General features: G+C 45.9%; 1 protein-coding gene across 1 annotated transcript in view; it reads right to left on the bottom strand.

Moving 5' to 3' along the window:
- Positions 1-3,860: 3,860 nt before the first annotated feature.
- Positions 3,861-22,065, bottom strand: part of IL2RB (interleukin 2 receptor subunit beta) — a 37,154-nt gene continuing 18,949 nt past the window's right edge. Inside the window, exons 6-9 of the mRNA XM_053256243.1 lie at positions 12,232-12,403; positions 9,328-9,439; positions 6,940-7,021; positions 3,861-4,634 (exon numbers count right to left, since the gene is read on the bottom strand). Coding sequence (XP_053112218.1) covers positions 3,861-4,634; positions 6,940-7,021; positions 9,328-9,439; positions 12,232-12,403 — 1,140 coding nt within the window. The remainder of the gene's footprint in view (positions 4,635-6,939; positions 7,022-9,327; positions 9,440-12,231; positions 12,404-22,065) is intronic.

Below are 22,065 nucleotides of genomic sequence, written 5' to 3'. Positions count from 1 at the left end.
ATCCTGTGAGGTAGGTTAGGCTGAGAGATACATGACTGGCCCAGAATCATGCACTGAGTTTCATGGCTAACAAAGAAGTCATTTTTAATATTTGGTTCTCTAGCACTACAACAGTTATTTGGTAAGCTTTATATTTCTCTTCATTTTTTAAAAATACACACCTGTTTCTCTTCTATCAGGACCTGGGGATGCATCAGATCTTGATTTTAGCAATCCAGTAACTTTGAGATTAGAATGCATATTTCTCCTGTGCAGTAATTTTGCCAGTGATCTTCATGTTGTGGTATTTTATACCATGTAGTCCTGCAAATTTTCAAGATTGTGAGCCCTTTGGGGACAGGGAGCCATCTTCATTTATTTTTATTTCTCTATGTAAACCGCTTTGGGAACTTTTGTTGAAAAGAGTTATATAAATATTCACCGTCATAGTAGAAATCAATAGTGAATATTGTCCATGGTTTCCCTTTCAACTCAGTTGTTTGCAAACTCTCTTTACATTTTAACTAAACTTTAAATACTTCAGTTCTCCCAATACCTTGGGGATAATGTGCAGATGATCTTCTGGGTATAATATTCTGCTCTTCAAGGAAAGTGTCAAATTCTAATGATGTAAACTGTGCACTATTGTTAGAAATCGGTTCCTTAGGATTTCCTTTCTGGCTAAAGACTGTAGAAAGGAACTGAATTACTGTAGCAGAGGTGACTTGCAATGTGAATGCTAGTTCAGTGTAACCACTCCTCCATAAAGAGCAAGTGAACAAAGTGTGACAATTCTAGATTAAACTCTGTCTGGAAGTTCCTCTAGTGTCTGGCAGTGGAGGAGAAATATGGTCATTTACAACTATAAGCAACAAATACATCTCTGCCAGGGCCAGGAGTTCCATGATGTATAATGCTGAATTCGGCAGATACACAGTCTGCACTAAAAGCCACCTGTGCAGACAGACAGACAGGTATTGTATGTATGCATGTATGTATGTATGTATGTATGCATGCATGCATGCATGCATCTCCATACTTCCTTCTGTCTTTGAAACCCAAGGAGGACTACAAAATCTATAAAACACAATTAAGCATTAAAAACAGCAGTACGGGGGGTGGGAAGAAGGATAATTCATCAAAGATCAGGAGACATATAGCCTCAGCCCAAAAAGACACCTGGAGTAGATGATGAAAGAGTTCAAAATACAGGACTCACCCCATCACTTTCTGAAAAACTGAGTATCTAAGATGGTTTTGATCTGCCAATGGACAAATATAAGAGAAGGAGCTGTGCAAATCTTCATGGTGGGGGGCATTCTATAGTCTTGGGGTGATAACTGAGAGGATCCTGTTGTTCCATTGGCATGTGAAGAAGGGCCCCTCCAGATGATCATGCAAGGTGAGTAGAGTCACACAGAGAGGGCAGTCCTTCAGGTCCTTGGACTCCAACCATAAAGGGCTTTAAAGATCAAAACCAGTACTTTAATAGCACCCAGAAGCAAACTGACAGCTAATGTAGACCTTTCCAAATCAGAGTGATGTGTTCACTCTGCATGGGACCAGACAGCAATCCGGCTGTTGCATTTTGCAGCAGCTATAGCTTCCACAGGTTTTCATGGGCAGCCCCACATACAGCACATTGCAGCAGTCTAGAGGCAATGTGAGCAAGACATGCATGATAGTGCCAAGATCTGCTTTCTCAAGGAAGGATTACAGCTGGCACACAAGCCAAAGCTGTGCAAAGGCACTCCTGGCTATGGGAGCCTCTAGTTTATCAAACAGAAGTGAAAGATCCAAGAGCACATTTGAGCTGTTGTTGGAGGTCCAGTTGTGTAATTTCTGATTATTAGAAGCAGTATTGGCAATAGCTATTGGTATGTAGAGCTTTTAGCTTGACCAAGCTTTAGCACAGGCCTGATTAGCAGTTGTAAGATCATAGGCCTCTTGTCCTCAAGAGTGACCTTACAGATGTTTGTGAGTCAGAAGCTGTCTAGTGGGGAAGTAACTTAGGTGATGTTAAAAATGTTAGGAGGGTTTCAACATGGAGGCAGAGAAACAAGTAACCACAGCTTCCTGTACATTGACGTAGTAGGTACGTTCTTTGGGGCCTGTTCATGAAAGATATGTGAGCGGTGGGGTGGGGTGGGGGAGATCCAGTCAGAAAACAGTAAACAACTCTCATCATTAAAGGGTATACAAATAATTGTATTAAATTGTATGGGATTTTCAGATTTCACTGGAAAGTCTGGGTACCTTCAGCCGGCTGAATATCCCTGTTTGCTGTCTACGATTCTAACTGTGGTGAGTTCTGAATAAAGACTTGAAAATAAGTGAGATACTCAGCTTTCCTGCTTGGTTCAGTAGTATTTTTCCTACTGAAAAAGCATTGCTTGTCAGTAGCACTCCTGGTGACCATTAGGAAACTTTACCTAAATTGAATCTGTTCTTCTGATTCTGGGTGTTTCACATTGGACATTGGCCACTGCTCAGGTGAACCATCTGATCTAATTTTAATTAAATTAAATACTCTTACACTGTGTTGGAGGAATAGCAAAACAGCTGTGCACCTTCTCTTTCATAAGGGATGTACAGGAATCCAGTTTTTCAAATACAACATCAAGTATAATATTGTATAATGTTGATTCAGTAAGTGGCACATTTCTAAAGTGTAATGTTGATTCAGTACATATAATGTTGATTCAGTAAGTGGCATATTTTTAAATTAATGCAAGTAGATTCATTTGAATAGTACAGAGGTTGCTGAACCAGTGTCTATTGCTAGTTCAACAGCTTAAGAGTTTCTTGAGGCTCTGGCACAACCATTGTGCAAGATGCTGTGTAGAATTCTGAGCTTTGAATAAACATGTATCTGCATTTTTTAAAATTCAAGCTTTTTGCAAAGGATCTACAATTTGGTAGGGCCTTCAACATCTGCATTTAGCCTTTAAAAAAAAATCTGCAGGAGATCCGACCACAGATTTCCTACAGTCTCATCTCGTTTGGCTCTTAGGGGGCTTATAAGCTTATCTGGGTATGCTTCTTGACCCTTAGTAACAGAGGAAGATATCTTATATTGAGTCAGATTATTGTTCCATCTAGCTCAGTATCATCTACACCAGACCTGCTCAACTTAGGCCCCCCAGCTGTTTGGGGGCAACAACTCCTATAATCCCCAGCCACACTGGACAAAAGCCAGGGATTATGGGAGTTGGAGGTCAACATCTGCAGGAATGACAAAGTTTAGCAGCCCTGATCTACACTTACTGGCAGCAGCTGTCCAAGGTTTCCAGTAGGAGTATTTTCCAGCCCTGCCTGGCGATGCCAGGAAGTAAACCTGGGACCTTTTGCATGCAGAACAGATGCTCTACCACTGAGCCTCAGCTCCAGGGTTTCAGACAGGGGTCCTTCCCATCCCTACCTGGAGGTGCTAGGGTCTAAACCTGGGACCTTCTGCATGCAAAACAAATGCTCTGCCACTGAGGTACAGCTCCATCCCCATGTGACCCACTCAACCCCTTTTTCTCTCTCCCTATTTTCCCTTTCCCTATCTCCCATCCTCTCTTTATTTTCCTTCCTTTCAGTGGAAGAGATTAGGTTTCAAGTTATGTTTTGTTCTTTGTTGTATAGTTTAGTGATATGTGTGTGTTTTCTTTGTTGGTTTACAAAAAAAAAAAAGTAGTAATAATAAAAAGGCAGCCTATCTCCTACTTCCTATTGTTCAGGCTAAAATCCAGACTCTAGTCTAGTTAAAACCTAATTGCTACTGACTGGGGGAAAAAAAAAATCCCATGCTTCATAAGCTCTTCTTTCAGGAAGCCAGTCTGACAGTCCTGCTTTTAGAAACAGTCTCCCCTTGCAAGGCTGTCTTTCAGCAGAATTTAGACAGAATAATGGCTGTAATGGCTCTGGAGTTCCCTCAAGGAGAGGTAGGCCTCGGAACTAGAGATGTGACTGGAGGATACTGCTCTGCAGAGATCACTGGCTTGGCCTGGGTTTAGAAACATAGAGGACAACCTAGTACCTTCCATAGAGGTGGTGTGAGAGGCTACAGTTCTGGTTACTTCTGTTTCATTAGTATTGCTGCCAGAGTCCTTTGGGATACTTGAAAACTCCGGCACAGGCTGGTTTGGAGATTCAGAAGATAGAACAATGGCTTCAATCCCATTTTGCTCCTCATCCTGTTCCACTGCTGATGCTGTCAGGAAGCTTTCAGCTGACAGAACAGCATCAGAACAAACCCCAACCTTCTGGGTCACTTCTGGCAGAAAGGAACCATTCTCTTCTTTTCCTATCATGCCATAGGAAGGCAGAGGCAGGTGGTCATCCGGCGTGTGGAGCAGTTTGTAGGAGCCAGAGTCTCCATCCTCGCTGTCACTGGTCAATTGAGAAGAGGCGTCATAGCTGAAGTATACCTTGCAGGGCTCAACCTCAAGAGAATCAAGATGGTGGAAGAAAAAGTAGCCACGGTTGGTGACACAGCTGGAGGAGGAATTCCCACTGGTGTCTACTGCATCCATCGGAGTAAAATATTCCTTAGAAAGGAGGAGGCAGGGCTCCTGTTTGCCTTTCTGTATTATCTCGAGTGCAGAGACATCTGGAGATGTAGCAATGACATGAAACGAAGCCATGGAAAATCGAGAGGACAACCACCTCTGTAGTTTTAGAGGAAAGACACAAAAGACAGGAGACAATATTCAAAACTGGTTGCAATGCAAGCTATGGCTGTCATGCCATAGGCTTCCTGAAAGACATGTGAATGACATACAATCCACACAATTCTGCACTCCAGTAAAGTTTGCGGGTGAAAAGAATGAAAATGCAAGTCATAGGAACATGAGAAGCTGCCTTATACCAAGTCAGACCATTAGTCCACCTACCTAGGTACTGTCTACATTGACTGGCAGCAGCTCTCCAAGGTTTCAGGAAGGAGTCTCTCCAGCCCTGCTTGGGGATTCTAGGGATTAAACCTGGTCCTTCTGCTCTTCTACTGGGCCCCGTTCCCTAAGAGGAATATCTTACAGCACTCACTTGTTGTCTTCTATCCAAATGCAAATCAAGGCAGACCTTGCTTAGCAAAGGGGACAATTCATGCTAACTACCACAAGACCAGCTCTCTTCCCCGGTCAAGGGGAAGTGCTGTTGGAAGGGTAGGGAGTAGGCATTTTTACTAGCATTGTGCATTTGTGACAAGGCAGTACTATTTAGAGTCAGCTCTCATATTAGTATCTACATGGAGAGGCCACTTAAAGGGCTTCTGGGTGATAGCTGCTCCCTGTGATGCTTAACGCTCCCCACTGCTATTTGCACCATGACTCACAGCCACCAGTTTAAGTGGTCTTCGGCCACTGTGGCTGGGGATGGTGGGAGTTGTAGTCCAATTGGGGACCAAAGTTGGGAACCTCTAGGACAAACCACACTGTACGTTAAGCATGTGACTGGGGCAAAGATGCTTACTTTTATAACTGAAACCGCTGGCGCAGGGGAGGGGTGTGTGTGATCAAGAACTGGACTGTGATATATTGTGTGGAGGCTTTAACCCTTTGACCCCCCCCAGCACCGTCCCTATACAGATCACACAAAGGAGGGACATGCTAGAGGTTTATAAAACTATGCATAATGTGGCAAGAGTAGATACTATGAGAGATATGCTTTTCTCTCTCTCTCATAGCACTAGAACTAGAGTGCTTCCCAGAATACACACTACAACAGTGTCGCTACGTGTCTGTTAAGTGTGCTTCTGTACTGCCTGTGCCTCTATATTGCAGTCCTTGTGCTGTCAGCAAGGTGCTGTTTACATTTCTGATGCCTTTTTTTCGGGTTTTATCTTTGCGTTATAGTGCTACAACATTGCAAAAAAACCCCAAAAACAACCACACACACACACCCAACCCCAAACCTGTATTCTTCCTTTGTAGGAGGTTTGCGCAAGCTAGAAAAGACTGCTCCCCCTGCTGGTGACTTTGCGCAACACCCTTTATTTATGGTTTAAATACGATCCTGCCAAGCTGAAGTAAACACATGGATCTGCTCTTGTAGCGTGCAATCTGGAAAGTGCCCAGGAGCCATCCCATGAAACTGATTGTCAGGAAATGTAGGACAGACTAAAGGAAATACTTCTTGATACAGTATATAACTGAGATCTGCCTTCCCCCTGCTTTTTCTTTTTTCTTTTTTGCTTTCCCGTAAAGCCAAGGACAGTCTGCCCATGAGATGGATTGAGATGGTTGCCTCAAGCAGAAGACGGGCAGGGGGTGGGGGCTGCTACCACCATCTGCTGCTACCCGCCTCTGCCATCTGCTTCCACTGCTCTCCTCCTCTTCCTCCTCCATTTCCTGGATTTCAAAAGAACAGGGGAATGAAATAGAGAGGAAGAGCGGAGGCAAGTGGTGGGCTAGAGCAGGGGTTCCTAACCTGTGGTACTCCAGATGTTGCTGAACTACAACTCCCATCGTCCCCAGCCACAATGTACTGGGTGTGATGGGAATTGTAGTTTAGCAACATCTAGAGTACCACAGGTTAGGAACCCCTGGGCTAGAGCATCTAGCCCTTCACTTCTCTCCTCTGCACCTCCTCCTCAGCTCCGTTCCCCTCCTCCCTTTTAAATCAAGGGAGCACAGGAGGAAGATTAGGAGGAGAAAGAGAAGCAGGGTCACCACTGGCGGGTGGGGGCAGCATTTGGTGTGGCAGGGTGATGTGTTAGGGTGTGGCGGCAATTGGCACCTCCACCTCAAGTGCAGTGTCAGAAGCTCCCCAAACCCTGGTTTTTCTGAAGTGAGCCCTAGGTTAAAGTGAGGCCCAGTGGTAAAGGGGCAGAGCCTAGCGGAGGCCCAAAAGTGATGTGATGGCCTGGCAAGCCTACACATTACAAGTCGTCTCTATCCTGCTTTACTGCTTGCCATTCTGTAGGCATTCCGTGGCCAAATCTCTCCCAGTCCCCTAACCTCCAAGTCCCCATACCTGGACATCTCCATTGGCAGCCGTGAGAGATGGGAAGAATTCAGCTGGCTCTGGTAAATGGATCTTCAGCCACCTTCGAAGCCTGTAGCCGAGAGAATTTGGGTGAGGATGAATGGTGAACTTGGCTATGGAGAACAGCAGCAGTCAAGCAGAAGGGTTTGTCAAGCTGTTGCATAAACAGGAGGTACTTCTAATATAACCGTTTGTCACAAAAAGGCAAAGGGGCTTACATATTCAAATACTCATCTTAATGCCCCATAATATCATTAGAGGGGGGGGAAAGGTCAAAAATATGTGCTTTAAATTTCAATGGGACTGCTCTGAGTAATTTCCTCATCACAGCCACTGATGTCATCTCTCAGGCTGGAGCTACACATGGAGCAGAAATCAAATGGTAGAAACTGAGGAGGTAGAGTGGATTATACCACTTCAGACTGCAGTTGAGGTATAACATTTTGAAGCCTTTCCTGTACAGCATTTTTTTTAAAAAACTCCCTGCAAGAAGAAAACTAGCACATTAGAACAAAGGTTATTTCCTGTTGTGCTAATTTTCTGCATGTAGTGAATGTACACAGGAGTTTATTAATACATGTCCCCACCCCCACCCTGCTTGGAGTCTGAAGTGGTGCAACCCATTCTACCATCTCAAGACTCTACCATCTCATCATGCAACCCAGTCTGAGAAGCAACTTCACTGCAAATTTCTACAGTTTGGAAATCCAGAATCCTGAGTTAATGCTCCTAGACTCTGCAATGAAACTGCAATGTTCTGTAGCCACAAAACTCTTGATGGTGGGATTGTAATGAACAAAGTATGCCAATATGCAAAAAATTATTTATTATTTATTCTGCTTGCACAGCACTTAGAGATGGTTTGGGTTTGGGTGTGGGTCTTGGGATGATGGGAGTTGTAGGCCAACATCTGCAGGAGGGCCGAAGTTGAGCAGGGATTACATTACTGGATCAGATCAAGTTTCTTCTAGGATCTTGTCTCCAGCAATGACTAGCTAGCTGCCTTGAGAAACTCTCAGGAAGGGCATGACATCATAGCCATAACGGAATAAATTCAAGGGATAGATGATGTTCCCCCCCAAATATTTCCCATTTCCCCTTTTGCTCTCCAGATTGGAAGTTTACCACAAAGTGTCAGACAATACAGTCATAGTATATTGTGGTTCTATAGCTTGAATTAATTATTTTTAAAAGCTTCCATTGTTTGAAGATGCCTCACTCACTCACTACAGAATACTGCTTCAAATAAAAGAGACTCTATTTGGCTCATCAGCTGACAACATTTAGAAGGGAACTGCAATACTGAGTGAAATGCCACAGCTGTATGACTACTGCCTGTCCTATCCGGGCCTCTGCTTTGCTTCTCAATCTTTGATGGAAAGCTGCCATACCTTTTCAGGTGTTTTGTTTTACTTTTTGATAAAAGACTTGCAAGAGCCAGCATAGTTTAATGGTTAGAGTGTTGGACTAGGACCGGGAAGACCTGAGTTCAAATCCTCATTCAACCATAAAACTCACTGGGTGACTCTGGGCCAGTCATGTATCTCTCAGCCTACCCTACCTCACAGGGTTGTTGTGAGGATAAAAATAAGTGTGTACACTGTTCTGAGCTCCTTGGAGGAAGAAAGGGTATAACTGAAATAAATAAATAAATAAATAAATAAATAAATAAATAAATAAATAAGATACCATGGAAATGATCTAATGTGGCATTAGAGATCCTATTCTTTACTTTACTTTCTTTACTTTCCAGTGAGATCACCACTGGAAAATTTCCCCAACCCTTTAGTAATTTGTGTTCCAACATGAGACAAGCACACACTCTTGCAATGCTATGGGCAAGTGCAAATCAGATTAAAGATTTGTAGTTCTCCCAAGGGGTCACTGCTTGAGAGGGTGAGGTGGCGAGAAATTGTTGTTGGTTGGACACTTGGTCAGTAACCCAAGAAGAAGATGGAGACAAGGTCTCCATCCTCTGTTACTGTACCATTTAAAAAAATGTTTTTATTGGTTTTCCAGTAACAAACAACAACAAATAATCATTTTGGCAGTCATGAATATACATCAGTCTTAACTGTATGATGCATGATATCTTTTATGAGTGCCTACAAAGATAAGTTTCAGGGGAGGGGAATAAAAAAAGAAAGAGAGAAAGAAGAAAAGGTAAGAGAATAAGAAGGGAAATGGGAATCCACCCACTTATTTACTTTTCTATAATTACTTACAAAGTATATTGTATTTATTTCACATGAGAAATCTAAGTGATCCTTTTCTTTTTTCAGATAATATATGAATGGTTACCATTGTAAAAAAATAATTTTGAATGTTTTGTGCAATAAGGGTTTAAGTAAAAGGATATCCATTACATTCTGTTACCATTTTGATGTTTTTGTATTGGCCACCAGAACAACGGTGATGAGGATCGAGCTTCCAATAAGGGCAGTAAAAACTCTAATGAGGATACTTTGGGATGTTGTTTCAGGAATAACTAGAAAGAGACAAATGCATTTGTATATAAATCAAATATTACAAAGCCACCATAAGCCACCAGTAATCTCTCCTCCAAAGGAAGCCAGAATCCAAGAAGAGTTGTACCCCTGGAACATCTCACCACTCAAAGATGTGGGGAGTGCATGTAACAATATAACATAGGGGTTCCCAAACTTGGATCCACAGCTGGTTTTGGACTACAACTACCATCACCCCCAGTCACAATGGCCAATGTGGCTGGGGATGATGGGAGTTGTAGTCCAACAACAGCTGTGGACTCAAGCTTGAGAACCCATAGTATAATAAAACAGCACAGCAGCTATAATCACAATAAATATTTTACCATTAAACTTCAGCCAAACAGCTGGAGTGTGTGTGTATGTGTGTGTGTGTGTGTGTGTGTGTGTGTGTAAGAACATCAACAGATCTCAAAAGCTTTCTTTTAGAGTCAAATTTCAGCCTGATATCTTTACAGTATGAAGGCCAAATAAACCGCCTTGAGGAGGGCATTCCACAAAGTTGATGCCGCTACCGATCCTAGCAGATGCCCACCAAGGCTCATTCAATAAAGGCATTTGGTTCAGGGCCTTTGCAGTTGAGTAGTGGTATACACTGGGATTTAGGTTACATAGTCCAGAATTTAGGTTGACATATTCTGGAGTGCCATTTTCTGGTTATTTTCCTGGAACTAAAAAAAGTCTATATACTCAGGCAGACAGGACATTAGCAGATCCCAAAAATAAGGTCTAGTGGCATGGGCCTGCTGTGGTGTTATTATTTTTTATTATTCAACATGCAAAGCAAGGAAACACTAGTGCAGTAAGAGGAGCAGACTAACAGCATTCCCAGACCACCTGCACTGGAAAAGGGGAAGTTTTGATGATCTTCTCTTCCCCAGGAAGCCCTCTTTGCTCCCCCAAAATATGTCCCCAATGGCTGTGCGACCCCCTAGGGACATATTTTCAGATGGCACAGAGGGTTTCCTGGGGAAGGAGAGGTCATCAAAACTTGCCCTTTCTCCAGTGCAGTTGGTTTGGAAGTGCTGTTAGTCAGCTTTTCCCATGGGACTGGCATTTCCTTGCTCTGAATGTCAGACACCATAAAGTGGTGTATGTATGTATGTATCCTCCTCCTCCTCCTCCTCCGAGGAACTCAGAGCGGTGTACATGCTTATTTTTATCCTCACAACAACCTTGTGAGGTAGGTTATAGATACACACACCACTTTTCAACAGCAAAATTTAAAGCAGTTTACACAGCAAGAGAAATAAAATAATGGTTCCCTGTTCCAAAGAGGCTTAACGTCTAAGAACAAAAAAAATCACAAGGGAGACCCCAGCAGCAGCCACTAGAAAAGACATTATGGTAGGGGGAATCAGCACAATAAGTTGGAGGGGGCCCAGAGACAAGATTTTAAAATGGGCCCCTCGCTGATATACACACACAAACACACTTCACAATAGATCGTGCACTCACACTCACATCCCCATTATGAATACGGTGAATATCTAGTTCACATTGAATCTAGTTTTTTTACTCTCTGCTCCTGCCGATCTCCAAGAGACTCAACATAATTCATAGGGGGTGCAACATGGGTGGGTGGGGAGTCATATGATGTGCCTCTGGGGGGCCCCTCGAGGCAGTGGGGCCCCAAGACAACTGCCTCCCCTTGCCTAATGGTAGTTACGCCCTTGGATACGAGAACTACCTCTTAAAAGGTTCCTCTTTGTCCAGTTAACAAGGATAGAAGCAACTCTTTTTTCTGCCGCTTGTGGTAAATGTATCATCGGAAAGTACTTAGAGACTTTAGAGCAGCAAGCAAACGAGTGAGTCCTATGGCAAATTATTTAGAGATTTGCCTTCCCATGTAAGTCAACTGGCCTTACATGGAAAGCTGGGTTGAAGAAGAAGAAGAAGAAGCAGGCACAGTTGTTTGCTCTGGCCCTTAAAACTGGTTTTACCACATGGCCTAGCTTATAGGTTCTACATATAGTGGGGTGTGGGCACAGGCTCATCTGTGACCCTCCTTGGTGCATGGAAGATAATGGGCAGGATCCAGACTAAGTTAGTCATGACAAAGTCCCATTGAAATTAATGTGACTTAAGTTAGTTATGATTAACTTGTCTCATTTATTTCAAGAGTGCTGAGTCATGATTGGCTGGTCGGGATCCTGCCCATTATGTGATCCAAGGCACCTGTATTTCAAAAAAATGGTGGATGAAGGAGTGAGCATAATGTGTGGGCATAGGCCCAGCAAAGTAGTGATGTGGCCAGTGTCTAGATTTTTGGGCAGCAGCCACTCACCAACCTCAGCCCCCTGCCCACCTCCCACTGTTCTCCACTGTGGCTCCGTGTTCACCACCACCACCACCACCAGTTGGCCCCCACACACCTGCTGCTGGCCTCTGCAGCCCCTACTCACTGCCACTATCACGGTCACTTCACTCTGGTACAATGGGAAGCAACTGGTGGCGACGGCAGCAGTGAGCAGGGGCTGTGGAGGCCAGGGGCAGGTGGACGGGGGCAACTAATGGCGACTAATGGCCGTGAGCAAGGGACTGCTGTGGAGGCAAATGGGAGGTGAGCACAGTGGCTTCCTCCTGCATGCAATGTATTCTAAGCTAAACATTGTGGGAGGTGTGTGGGCCGAGACTCCTTGTATGTTTCACTCCACAGAGACTCTGCTTGCCCAGGGAACCTGTGTGATCCTCAGTCCTTCCACGCTGCCTCTGTAAAGGCTTTGGAACCCAGCTCGTTCCTCACGACACACAGGCCTTTTAGGTGTCCTACCTTTGGGATCAGTCCTCCATGATAAAGGTGTGCTCCAGTTACTCCATGTGCTGTTGTAAGGGCTTTCCTCTTGTGTCTTCACCCGAACAACTGCTTCATACATTGTGTCAGGAGAGAGATTCTCAAGTTTTATCCATTTTTGATCCTGAACAATTGGGAGGGTTGTGCCAGCCTGCAAGTAAGTCAAAGATAGGGAATGATTGCCAGGTTACGCAACATAAACTGTACAACAGCTTTGTACATTGTGCTATTTAGGGCTTCCAGATATGCCATACCTTAAGTGACTTCTTGTCTTTCAAAACTCAGTTGCCCCATTAAATGTCCTCAGTAGGGGCGCACCAAACATTCTCACTGAAGAATTTTCAATCTCAGATTTGAACTTGGTGGACAAAATTCAGTGGGACTGAAACCAGGGGCAATTTCAAGGGGGCTCAGAGAAATCTTGAGTAGTTTCCACGTGCTGCTTACCACTAGTTGGTGGCTATGCTTCTTTCCTTTAATGCCCCTCCCTTCCACTTTGGCAGCAGCCGCAGTGGCAGTGCGGGGCTCTTCTTGGCAGCCAGTTCCTACTGGCTACCAGGAATTCCCCCCAGAATATCCTGCTCATTTTTTCTCAGAAATTTCTGATAATTTCTGTCACCCCCAGAAAAATCACCGATATTGGCCTCCACATTTTCACTGCCTAAGAATAGTGGGGGAGGGGGCGATAGGTTGAAGAGTTTTCAGATAACTCCTAGCTAGAACAGACCGCTCACAGCACTTCATCAATCATCATCACCACCACCACCACCATTTCTGTACCACCACATACACATACTTTACACCAGGCATAAGCAGTTCCACAGATTCTCTTCTTTTTTAAAGGATCTGTGCTCTCTTTTTCACAATATTTCCAAAGCTTCTGATAGCTGAGGAACACTTCATTGGAATTAAACCTGGAGATAACGTTGCAACCCTATATCTCAATATGAAGGGGAGAGGCACCCTATGCATGCTCAGAGATCATATTATTATTATTATTATTATTATTATTATTATTATTATTATTATTATTATTTTATACAGTCAGACAGGTGTTATTGACTGGTTTGTTTTATCCAGACATCGAGTCCTTCCCAAGGACCTGGGATGCCAGAATTTTATTGTCAATGTTGTTGCTGTTGTTATAGATATCGTCGCAGAATATAGGCTGTTCCCAGTAAAGCTGCTTTTTGTAATTGGCTGATGGTGATTTCTGTGGCCCCTATGGTGTTGAGGTGCCCTTCAAGGTCTTTTGGAACTGCACCCAGGGCGCCAATTATCACTGGGATTATTTTGGTCTTTTTCTGCCACAGCCTTTCAATTTCAATTTGTAGATCTTTGTATTTGGTGATTTTTTCTATTTCTTTTTCTTCTATTCTGCTATCCCCTGGTATTGCTATGTCGATTATTTTGACTTGTTTTTCTTTCTTCTCAACTAGAGTTATATCTGGTGTATTGTGTGGCAGATGTTTGTCTGTTTGTAGTCGGAAGTCCCATAATATTTTTACATCTTCATTTTCTATAACTTTTTCAATTTTATGGTCCCACCAATGTTTGGCTACAGGTAGCTTGTATTTTTGCAGATGTTCCAGTGTATCATTCCTGCTACCTTGTCATGCCTTTCTTTGTAGTCAGTCTGTGCGATATTATTATTATTATTATTATTATTATTATTATTATTATTACTACTACTACAAAATAAATCTCAAAGCAGTTTACATAGAAAAGGAATAAGAAAATGGTTCTCTGTCCCCAAAAGGCACATAATCTAAAAAGAAGCATAAGCTAGACATCAGCATCAGACATGGGAGGGTCATTGACCTGGGGCTGAATAGGGCAGTTGCTCTCCCCTCTTAAAAATAAGAGTCACTACTGTAAAATTGCTGCTTTAGTAACAAAAATTTCAAAAGCAAAAGATAAGAACCCTGTGGATTAGCAGTCCTTGCACTGCTTGACGGGGATGACTAGAGGGGATTGGTGCATCTGATAGGCCTGTGCACATTCAGAATATTTGGATTTGGATTCGGCCTGATCCAAATTTGATAATATCAGATTTGGATTCTATGGACTCTGGCAACATTGGGTTGGATTTGGAATCCAAATCCAAATTCCGACTTAAATCCAGATTTTTCCCCATAGAGATGAATGGGGAAATTTAAAACATCACCAACCATCACCAGTTGGTCCTAGAGCCTTGAAACATGCCACATCTATGGGAAAGGGGGTCAGGGCCCCCTGCAGCAAATTTGAAGAGAATTGGTCAGTCCCCTGATATTTGGGGAATTTTTGAAATGTTTGTTAAAAATGGCTAAGAATGGTGAAATTTGGCTTGTTTCAAGCCAGAACTTAAAAACTTCTGAAACAGAAGACCCTCCTTGGACCATCATTCCACCAGCATGTGCAGAAATCTTCCCTTTTCCTTCACTGGAAGGGGTAATGGCTTGCCCCCTTTGCCACCACCCCCTTTTATATTTCCAGAATCGATGGGCATACAGTTGTGAAATCTGGCATACACAAAGTTCACATTGGTGGGATTGTCACCCGGGGTTCAACAAAGTGGCTAAAATCATATTCTTTATGTTTTATGTCTATTCAGGGCAGGTAAGCATGATAAAAATAGAAAAGATTCAATGCTTTTAGCTTGTGTTTCTTTAAATCTAAAGAAAGAGTTCTGGTGGGAGTGGTTTCGAAGGGAGAGGGCTCTTGAGTGGCAGAGAGCAGTGGCCAACCAAGGAGCATTTCATCAAATAGGCTCATGCTTCTTCTCCAATCACTATGCTGTGTGGGAGGGACACAGATTCCTTTATTAAGCTTGTGCAACAGACAGATCTACTGTGTCCTTGGCTGCTGACTTTTTATGAGCAGTTGTGTGTAATAATTGCAGTTGGTGGTCATTTGGCCTATTGCTTTTTTCTTGCTTGTTGATAGTAGTTTGCTTTCTTTTTGTCCTGTCTGGTTATTCTTTAGAGTCCTTGATTTCAGTTTTTCTATGCACTGTGTTTGCTTGATTTTATTACTAGATATTTATTGCCACTTCCCTTTCCCCTCTAGCTTGTTGTTTGTTTGTTGCAGTCTCCCCTCAATTCCACCCCCCTTCTTATCACTTTCCCTCCCCATTCTTTAACAAATAAATAACTAACTCTTCTGTATTCCTGTTTGCTCTGTTCCTTGTGTCTCGCTTTGAAAACACATTTTCAAATCCAAATAAAGTTTTTGTTTTTGTTCCCTCCTTATTCACTTCAGACCCCCCTCTTCTCCTTCACTGGTCTGTGCAGCAAAGCACCCCACACAGCCTCCCTGATTATTACCCATATTTTCTGCCTGTCCCTGCCATATCAAAAATCCTATAATATTATATTTGAGTTTCATATATTGTGTTACATAAATTATTTGAATTTTCATTCAAAAAAATTCTTAATGCAGTGATCACTGTGCTTTGTGCAGCCAAGGCACTAAAACAGTTTCTTGCCATCATGTATAAGGCAGCAGTGTCAGGCAGAGGCAGAGCTTGTGGCAGAGGACGGGGCAGCATTGCGGGTGTGGGTGTGGCTTCTGTGTCCCCCGCTGCCTTAACTGAGGTGTGGCCTGTTACCTCACTCTGGCAGCAGAGCAGAGGGTTTGGGTGAAGGAGGGAATGTGGCAGGCCCCTATGGATCTCAAGCTGGGGACGTGTGAATGCTCTGAAATCAGAATGTTCTGCCTTGAAATGGGCCTTTTCGAATGTTTCGAGCTCGGAACAGAATGCCCTTCAAATGAAGGGCCTGTTCGAAGCTCGGAACAGAATAAGCCCATTCCGACTCAGAAAGTTCCGAATGTTTTGAGTGCCATTCTTTCCTCTAGAATGGCACTCTTCTGACCACCGTGTATGCACAGAGGCCAGAAGAGTGCCATTTTGGAGGACAAAATGGCCCTTCGAGCAATCTCTGAATGTTTCAAGTGTCCTGAGATCGTTCTATCAGAACAACAAGCTTGACCGGCTGTTTTGATGGAACCTCCACGCGGATTATACATTCTGTTCCATCCAAGCTCGGAACAGAACAAATAATCAATTTTCTGCACATCCCTATCTCAAGCCAAAAGTATGCTGTCACCAGTGCCACTTGAACAGGCATGTGCCAGCCCATCTCCCTCTAGCACTTCTGCAGGGGCAGATGTGGAACTTGTTGGGGTGGAGTTGGGTAGCAGTGCCTTTTCTCCATCCACCTTGTGAAAGGGCAGCCTTCCTAGCCGGCATGGTAGTCCCTCCTCTTCTGAGAAGTAGGAGGTCCCTGCTAGGGATGTGCAAAGAATTTCGGGCACAGATCGATCTGTGCCCGAAATGAGCAATTTTGGGTGATTCGAGGCCGAACCGAATCACCCTCGATGTCCCCTGATATTTTTCGGGGCCGAGCCGAAACACCCGAATTTCGGGGCTGAAAAATTCGGGTGATTCGGCTCATGACCGATTTTGGGGGATTTTTTGAAGTTTTCGTGACTTTGGGGTAGTTCGGGGGCATAGAATGGGATCTGGTCAAAAAGAGTGGGGTAGGGTGGTAGTGCCTAATGGATGCAGGCTACCAGCCCAATTTCAGGGGGATAGGGCAAAGGGCTGATTTTTGGGAAATTTCTGAAGTTTTTGTGTCTTTGGGGCAGATTGGGGAATATTGGGGCATAAAGTGGGGCCTGGGGCAGAATAGTGGGGTGGGGTGGTAGTGCCTAATGGGTGGAGGCTACCACCCCAATTTAAGGGGGATTGGACAAAGGGCTGATTTTTTGGGAATTTTTGATGTTTTTGTGTCTTTGGGGCAGATTGGGGGCAGAAAGTGGATCTGCCCCAAAAGAGTGGAGTGGGCTGGTAGATAGTGCCTAATGGGTGGAGGCTACCACCCATCCCCAATTTCAGAGTGAACTGGGCAGAGGGCTGGATTTTGGTGAATTTCTGAGGTTTTTCTTCATAAGGTGCAGTGTGCTAGATTGATATTCATAGTAAATGAGAGTGTGAAAAGGTGAAAGTGGGGTCATGAGAGTTCTTTAATTGAAAAAAATCTCATTTGGTATCATTGAATGAGAATTCACACCTCAGAAAATAAGGGAATAACATCCCTTCAGAAAAACTTCTGAGGTGTCAATTCTCATTCAATGATACCAAATGAGATTTTTTTCAATTAAAGAACTCTCATGACCCCACTTTCACTTTTTCACACTCTCATTTGGCGGGTGGCGGCAGATCACGTGGCGGCGGCGGGCGGCGGGAGTGAGCGCGGCGGTGGCGGGCGGCGGCGGATTGCCGAGTGCAGAGCGACGCCGAGGCCTGCCGTCTGGCCCGGCGTCGCTTCCCAACTGCGAGGTGCGCCTGCGGAGTTCATTGAACTGCACAGGTGCACCTGTGCAGTTGGGAAGCGACGCCGGGCCAGACGGCAGGCCTCGGCATCGCTCTGCACTCAGCGATCCGCCGCCGCCTGCCACCGCCGCGCTCACTCCCGCCACCGCTGCCCGCCACCGCTGCGCGATCCGCTGCCACCCACCACCGCCGTGCTCACTCCCACGCCGCCACAAGCCATGGGGCACACGATCCGCCGCTGCCTGCCACCACCGTGCGATCCAGGGGGGATTGGGGGGGGTCATGGCACTTTTTGGTGCCCCCCCACGTGACCCACCAAAGTGGCACCCAGGGCACGTGCCCTGCCTGTCCCCCCTATAGTTACGCGTCTGGGCAGGCAGGAGGGTGACCCAAACACCACTGTGATGCTCCTTCCCCTTAGGAGCCACCACCCTCTGATTCTGAAGACTGCAGGGAGGGCCCCTAGCCAGGGTCCCTCTTCCTCCTCAAACTTCTACAAAGCCCCTGCTTATATGAAGCAGCAGCCCAAGAGTAAGCAGGTGACTCTTTTGGCAGTGGGGCAGAGGGTTTGGAGGCAGTCCAAGGGTCGGCGATGTCACCCGCTGCATTGGAGAGATGTTGGACATGGACTACCAGCCCTTTGAGGTGGTGGAGCATACCCGTTTCAGATGCTTCATGAAACGTGACTCCCCATTACCAGGTGCCCTCACACACCACCTTTAGCTGCCAAGTGGTGCTGTCCTTGTACCACACATGTAGGGAGAGGGCTGAGGCAAGTCTGCAGGAGGCAGGCTCACAGACTGCGAACCAACTCATGTCCAACATCTGGATGAGCCAAGATGGAGAGCATGCCTTCTTCCCCCTGTTGGCCCACTGGTGGCAATGTGAGAGCACTGGTCCCACTGCTGCTTCAGGTCCTGGCACTGTTACTGTGGATGTACATCAGGGGGATGGGTACAGGTGGGTCCTCCTCTACACCAAGGTGTTTGACATCTTCCACATAGCAGCCCAGATTGAGGGGACTTTAGGCTGCATGATCAATAAGTGGTTGGGCAACACCCCTCATATGGTCTGCAGCTTCATTGTCACTGATTGGGGAACCAACTTGGTGAGGGCAGTGTGTGACACCAGATGGACAGGCATCTGGTGTGCAGCTCTTGCCCTGAACCTGGTGGTAATGCAGGCCACTGGGTTCAGATCCTTATCTGGCTTTGTTGGTACCATCTGTGATCTGATTGAGAGCTGCCAAAAGATTCTGGGCCATTTCCATTGGAGTGTTAAAAGAGGCTGGCTCCTGCGGGAGAAGCAGCACGAGCTGGGGATGGAGGAGCACCGCCTGGTCAAAGATGATGGTACCAGGTGGAACTCCACCTACCTGATGCTCTAGTGGCTCTGCAAGCAGGAACGAACTGTGCATGAGATGGATATGGTCTCAGAGATTTGGGTTGCTAGACCACTCAGTAGGCAGAAGTGGGATACCATCTCCCAGCTGGTGGTGGTCCTCAGACCCTTCCACGAGGCCACTGAGACCATTAGCCACTAAAATGCTCTCCTCAACCAGGTTGTTCCTATCACCTGATGTGCCAGATGACGGGGTTTTTTGAAGAAGGGACTCCTGGTCATGCACAGCTCAGGGGTTACATAAGTCAAGTTGTCACCCTGTTGCGAGAGGGGGTAAGGACAAAGTTAGAGCCACTGCTGGGGGATGCAGCGTACATGCTGGTGAGCATCTGCAATCCCCAAGTGAAAGGCAGCATTTGTGGCTCTAATGACCTCCTGGCCAGGTGGATGGAGGAGGGCCCAAGGGAGAGGAGTGGGAGCTTGCCAGCAACCTCCAGCACCACCATTTCTTCAACACCTACTGCACCATCAGGGGGAACCATTGGCAGCAGCTCTGGGTGCCCTGCCTTGGTGTAGGCAGGTGCAAGGAATGTCAGGTAGTGCCAAGCTTAAGTGCAGTGCTAAATGGTGGAAGCAGTGGAGGAGGAGACCTGCAGTTCCCTGGTTTCCTGGGTGACACATAGGCAGTTGTGACCAGATCTGTTTACGGTTGCCTGGGAACAGCTGTCTTGCCCACCAGCCAGCATTCCAAGGGAGTGAGTATTCTCACAAGTAGGTGACATTGTGACACCCCACCACAGTTCAGACATGGAGCCAGCTGAACGGTGGCCTGGATCCAGCCCCGCCCGGTGGCCCCTCTAGCAACATCCCGTGCACGTGACATCATGCACACAGGGCATGGCTCGGGCTCCAAAAGAGCCCTGAGTTAACTCCCCACGCCCTGGCTCCAGAGAGCCCCAAGCGAGCTCTCCCCTGTCCTTTTCATGCAGCGTGTACTGCCTGAAAGCCTTTATTAGGGAAATAGATGCTGTCAGGCGGCAAGCACTGCCTGAAATGACGGGAGAGCTCGCACGGGCTCTCCGGAGCTCAAGGTCACTCCCCTGTGTGTGTGTAATGTTACGTGCGAAGGGGCGTGGTCTCAAGCTCTGGAGAGCCCAAGCGAGTTCTCCAGCAAGGGAGAGAAAGGGAAATAAAGGCTGTCGAGAGCTTGCTCAGGACTCTCCAGAGCTCCTCTTCAGGATCCCGAGCCACGCCTCCCTGCGGGCTTCGGTAGCCCTTTTCATTGGCAGCCTGGATTCTTTGAACCCATTCACACAATGGTGGCTCCACCCCTGCCACAGTTGCTTGGAACCTGGTTTGGTGAAGCAGTTGCTGTTCTTAAAAGAAAATCTCCCAGAGTTAGGATTCCCCAGGCTGCCCATGAAGTGAGCAGGTTTCTCCCAACTCACTCACGCTGCCTCTCCTTCAACACTTACTTACTTACTTATTTATTTTCATGTTCTTATTTTCTTTTAATGTTCTCGACTTTAATTTCATTTCATCTGGGATGCTGGTCATTTGCCTGTGTGCAAATCTCTCAGCTCACATTTTTCTATTTTTAACCTGCCTGAAGTTTGATTTTGCTCAGTAGAGCCCCAGTGTTCTGTTCTCCTGAGTACACTTGTACTGGGCTTACTGACTGTCTAAATTTTGCTTTCATTCCAGCTCCTGCTGGTCACTTGTGCAAACCCTGCAGTCTGTGTTGCTTCTTCAATTTTTTGCTTTAAGTTTGCTCAGTCGAGTGCCACTTAATGGCACAGCAGGGAAGCAATCTGCCCAGAGAGCAGGAGGTTGTTGGTTCGAATCCCCGTTGGTGTGTTTCTCAGAATATGGGGAACTACTATACCGGGCAGTAACGATGTAGGAAAGTGCTGCAATGCATCATCATACTGCGTGGGAGAAGGCAATGGTAAATCACTCCCGTATTCAGCCAAGAAAACCACATGGCTCTGTGGTTGCCAGCAGTTGACACCGACGAGACGGCACAACTTTTCCTTTCCTTTTGCTCAGTCGAACTCTGCCTGTTCGCTGCACCGTATTAACAACTCCTTTTGTCCTTTTTGCTTTTGTCTCTGGGCACTTCCTGGGCCTCCTCACACGCCAGTGGGCTTTTCAGACAGCAGGTTTTTGTGAGTTTGGGGCATAACAGATACTCTGGCACAAAAAGGTGTTGTTGTTTTTTTTTACCCTGGACATAATTCGATCTTGGTTCCAGTATGGAGGTAAAAACCCGAATTGTGTGAAGTGCTCTCTGAAAAATTGCATGGACTTTGGGGTAAATCTAGCTAATATGTGAACACACACACACCATCCCAAAGTAAAGTCGCAGTAAAATCGCCATCTGAAAAAGCTCCAGCAGTGGGGCCTCAAGTCTGTTCCTGCCATGCCAGCGCTCCGGAGTTGGAGTCCCACCAACACCGCCTTCACTTTGCTTTCTTTTGTAGTTGCTTGGCTTCCCTTTGTGCTTGCCTGGTCGAACCCTGCCTGTTTGCCAGGCCACCTTAACAACTTGCTGTTTAATTTTCTAAAGTTCTTTTCGCTCTCCTTCCTGGTCTCTGGGCTGCCTTGCATGCCAGTAGGGAGGCCTGAAGTCTGTTCCTGCCTACCTCTACCACTTCCCACTTACCTGGGCTCCACTGAACAACTCTGAGTGTGCTCCAACAAGGGTGCCATGCCGACCGCCTGCAGCATGACACCAAGCCAAAGAGCTTCTGAGTCTCTGCCAGCCCACCCACCTGCCTGAATCCAAGCTCCAGCCACAAACACCACTACCACCACTGCTAGTCCGCCTGCCTGGGCTCTGATGACCAACTGTGAGTGCACTCCAACAAAGTGTGCCATGCCACCCACCTGTGGCACAGTGCCAAGCAAAAGCGCTTCTGAATCCCTGCTAGCCTGCCCACCTGCCTGCCTGAAGCCAAGCTCCAGCCACCACCTCCACCACCACTGTCCACCTGCCCAGGCTCCACTGACCAACTTTGAGTACACTCCAACACAAAGGGTGTTAAAGCTTTGGCGGGGGGTGGGGAGATACAGAGTCCTTCCAGTGTGGACTTCAGGTGTGCCAGATTTCACAAAACCTTTCTGGAAATATAAAAGGGGGTGGGGGCAAA

The sequence above is a fragment of the Hemicordylus capensis genome, chromosome 5 (assembly GCF_027244095.1).
Source record: "Hemicordylus capensis ecotype Gifberg chromosome 5, rHemCap1.1.pri, whole genome shotgun sequence".
Classification (NCBI taxonomy): Eukaryota; Metazoa; Chordata; class Lepidosauria; order Squamata; family Cordylidae; genus Hemicordylus; species Hemicordylus capensis.
Note: the sequence above shows the minus strand (reverse complement) of the source record. Positions and strands in the feature narration are given on the sequence as shown.